The sequence below is a fragment of the Mytilus trossulus genome, chromosome 7 (assembly GCF_036588685.1).
Source record: "Mytilus trossulus isolate FHL-02 chromosome 7, PNRI_Mtr1.1.1.hap1, whole genome shotgun sequence".
NCBI classification, from domain to species: domain Eukaryota; kingdom Metazoa; phylum Mollusca; class Bivalvia; order Mytilida; family Mytilidae; genus Mytilus; species Mytilus trossulus.
In genome coordinates this window covers 1,840,791-1,842,803 of record NC_086379.1, presented here as the reverse complement: position 1 = coordinate 1,842,803, position 2,013 = coordinate 1,840,791, and the positions used below count along the sequence as shown (strand labels likewise).

At 32.4% G+C, this 2,013-nt stretch overlaps 1 protein-coding gene across 1 annotated transcript; it reads left to right on the top strand.

Annotated features, from left to right (window-relative positions):
- The first annotated feature begins 277 nt into the window (after window positions 1–277).
- LOC134726089 (uncharacterized) lies at window positions 278–1,588 on the top strand. The gene has a single exon (XM_063590487.1). It carries the CDS (start codon window positions 278–280, stop codon window positions 1,586–1,588), a length of 1,311 nt encoding a protein of 436 aa, XP_063446557.1.
- Window positions 1,589–2,013: the final 425 nt, after the last annotated feature.

The window sequence follows — 2,013 nt, the reverse complement described above, 5'->3', positions numbered from 1 at the left end:
TAAATACAAACCATAATGCATTAATCAATTGCAAATTTTAAAAATTAAATGACAATACTATCATGTGGGATATTGTTTGAATGTTGTATAGTACCAATATGTAGTTGAAATATCAGTTTATCAGTACATAGACAACAGTGGATGACGCGTAATATTTAAATACTAGTATATCAATAAAATGACACGGAAGAACTGTTATTTATTTAATTTAATTAAAATGTTTTCAAATTATCGATTGACAAGGGTTTAATTTTATAATTATTAAGTTTAAAACAAAATGGCGTTTGTGCAGTCGGTACAAAGAGCACAAGTTATAGTAAGATGCCATCTTTGTGTCAGTGAAACTAAAATTGAATGGAAATGTGTAGTCTGCTCTGTACTGCTGTGTAGTGAATGTAAAGAGATTCATTTGAAAACTACAAATTACAACGGTCATAAAATTGTAGATATTAAGGAAGTGAGACCGAAAGATGGATCTAAGAGAATTTTGAGTTTTAGTGAAATTAACTGTCCGGAACATAACGACAACCCTTGCGTGTTATATTGTAAAAGTTGCAAGACATCGATCTGTATTAAGTGCGTTACCAAAACTCATAAAGGTCATAACTTCGTTGATGAGGATGAATACAACGACGAACTTAACGAACAAATTAAAACAATGGAGTTAAATGAAAGTGTGCCGACCGAGATGAATGAGGTAGGCGAGTTACAACAAAATCCGAACATTAAAGTTATTAGGAAATATACCACTGAATTTAGGCAAATCTACGCAATGGTTTCATGTTCGTTTGATTCACTGTGGATTTCTGACTTGTTACAAAATGTTATAAAGAATGTAAAACTGAAAAAAGACAATGTTCAGACCATAACTGAGTTCAATATTTCGGTTTATGACCTGACTACTACTTCAAATAACAACCTACTTGTATCAGTAAGTGATGAATCAAGGCTTAAGATATTAAAAAAAGGATCAAAACAAATATCACAATCTTACTACGATGTAAAACCATTGTGTACATGGGGTATACATGTAACCCGAGATCAGCAAATAATCGTAGGAGCAAAAACTCCAAGATCAGGATATCGTTCAGGGACTCAGTTAGTGATAGCAATGGATGAGAAAGGGAATAATTTACAGAAATATGAACATGACAATAACAAGAAACTTATATTTACACTCCCATATAAGATAACCACCACCAGTAATGGTAACATTTGGGTGGTAGATATGTTGGATGAAAATGGCAGTGGTAGGGTGGTAGTACTGGGACAGACAGGAAACGTTATACAAATATACACTGGTCATCCTGAAATTAACTCTAAAGAAAAACCATTTAATCCTACGGGAATTCTGACTACACCAGCAGAAAATGTTGTTGTGGCTGACTGTTTAAATCATACCCTACATATAATGAACAGTAATGGATCTTTTCTTTCATATATCAGGACGGACGATGAAGCAATAAGACTCCCGCATTCTCTTGCACTGTCTACACAGGGACATTTTTATATTGGTAGTAGTACTCCAAAAAGAAGTCCTAATTCCGTAAAAGCTAACTTGTATGAGGTGAAATACTCGGGATTTTAAGAAATTCAAGGGTTAACCAATTTGGCTGTTCTTTTAAGTCATATAGCTCTCATAACTCCTAGGATTCATTACGTATATAGTTCACCGTACGATTTAGGAACAACGAGTTAAACCAATATCACACAAGGAGCTATAAAGGGCACATAAATAAAAAAAAATGGAAATAACCCAAACGAGATAATTATGGATATTCATTTTCAAAACAATAAACGATTACCAAATATCAAATTATGTGTTAAAATTTGTTTTTCTTTTTTTCACTCTTTGAATATGTGAAAGTCTTTTGTTTTCTCTAATTCAGAAAATGATATTTCTAAAATATTGATACTTTGAAGATTCGAGAAAGGAACTTGGAGATACTAATTAAACAAAAAAATTGAAAGTCGACAAAAACAAAACCAACAGTAGGACAATAAAACGTTAAC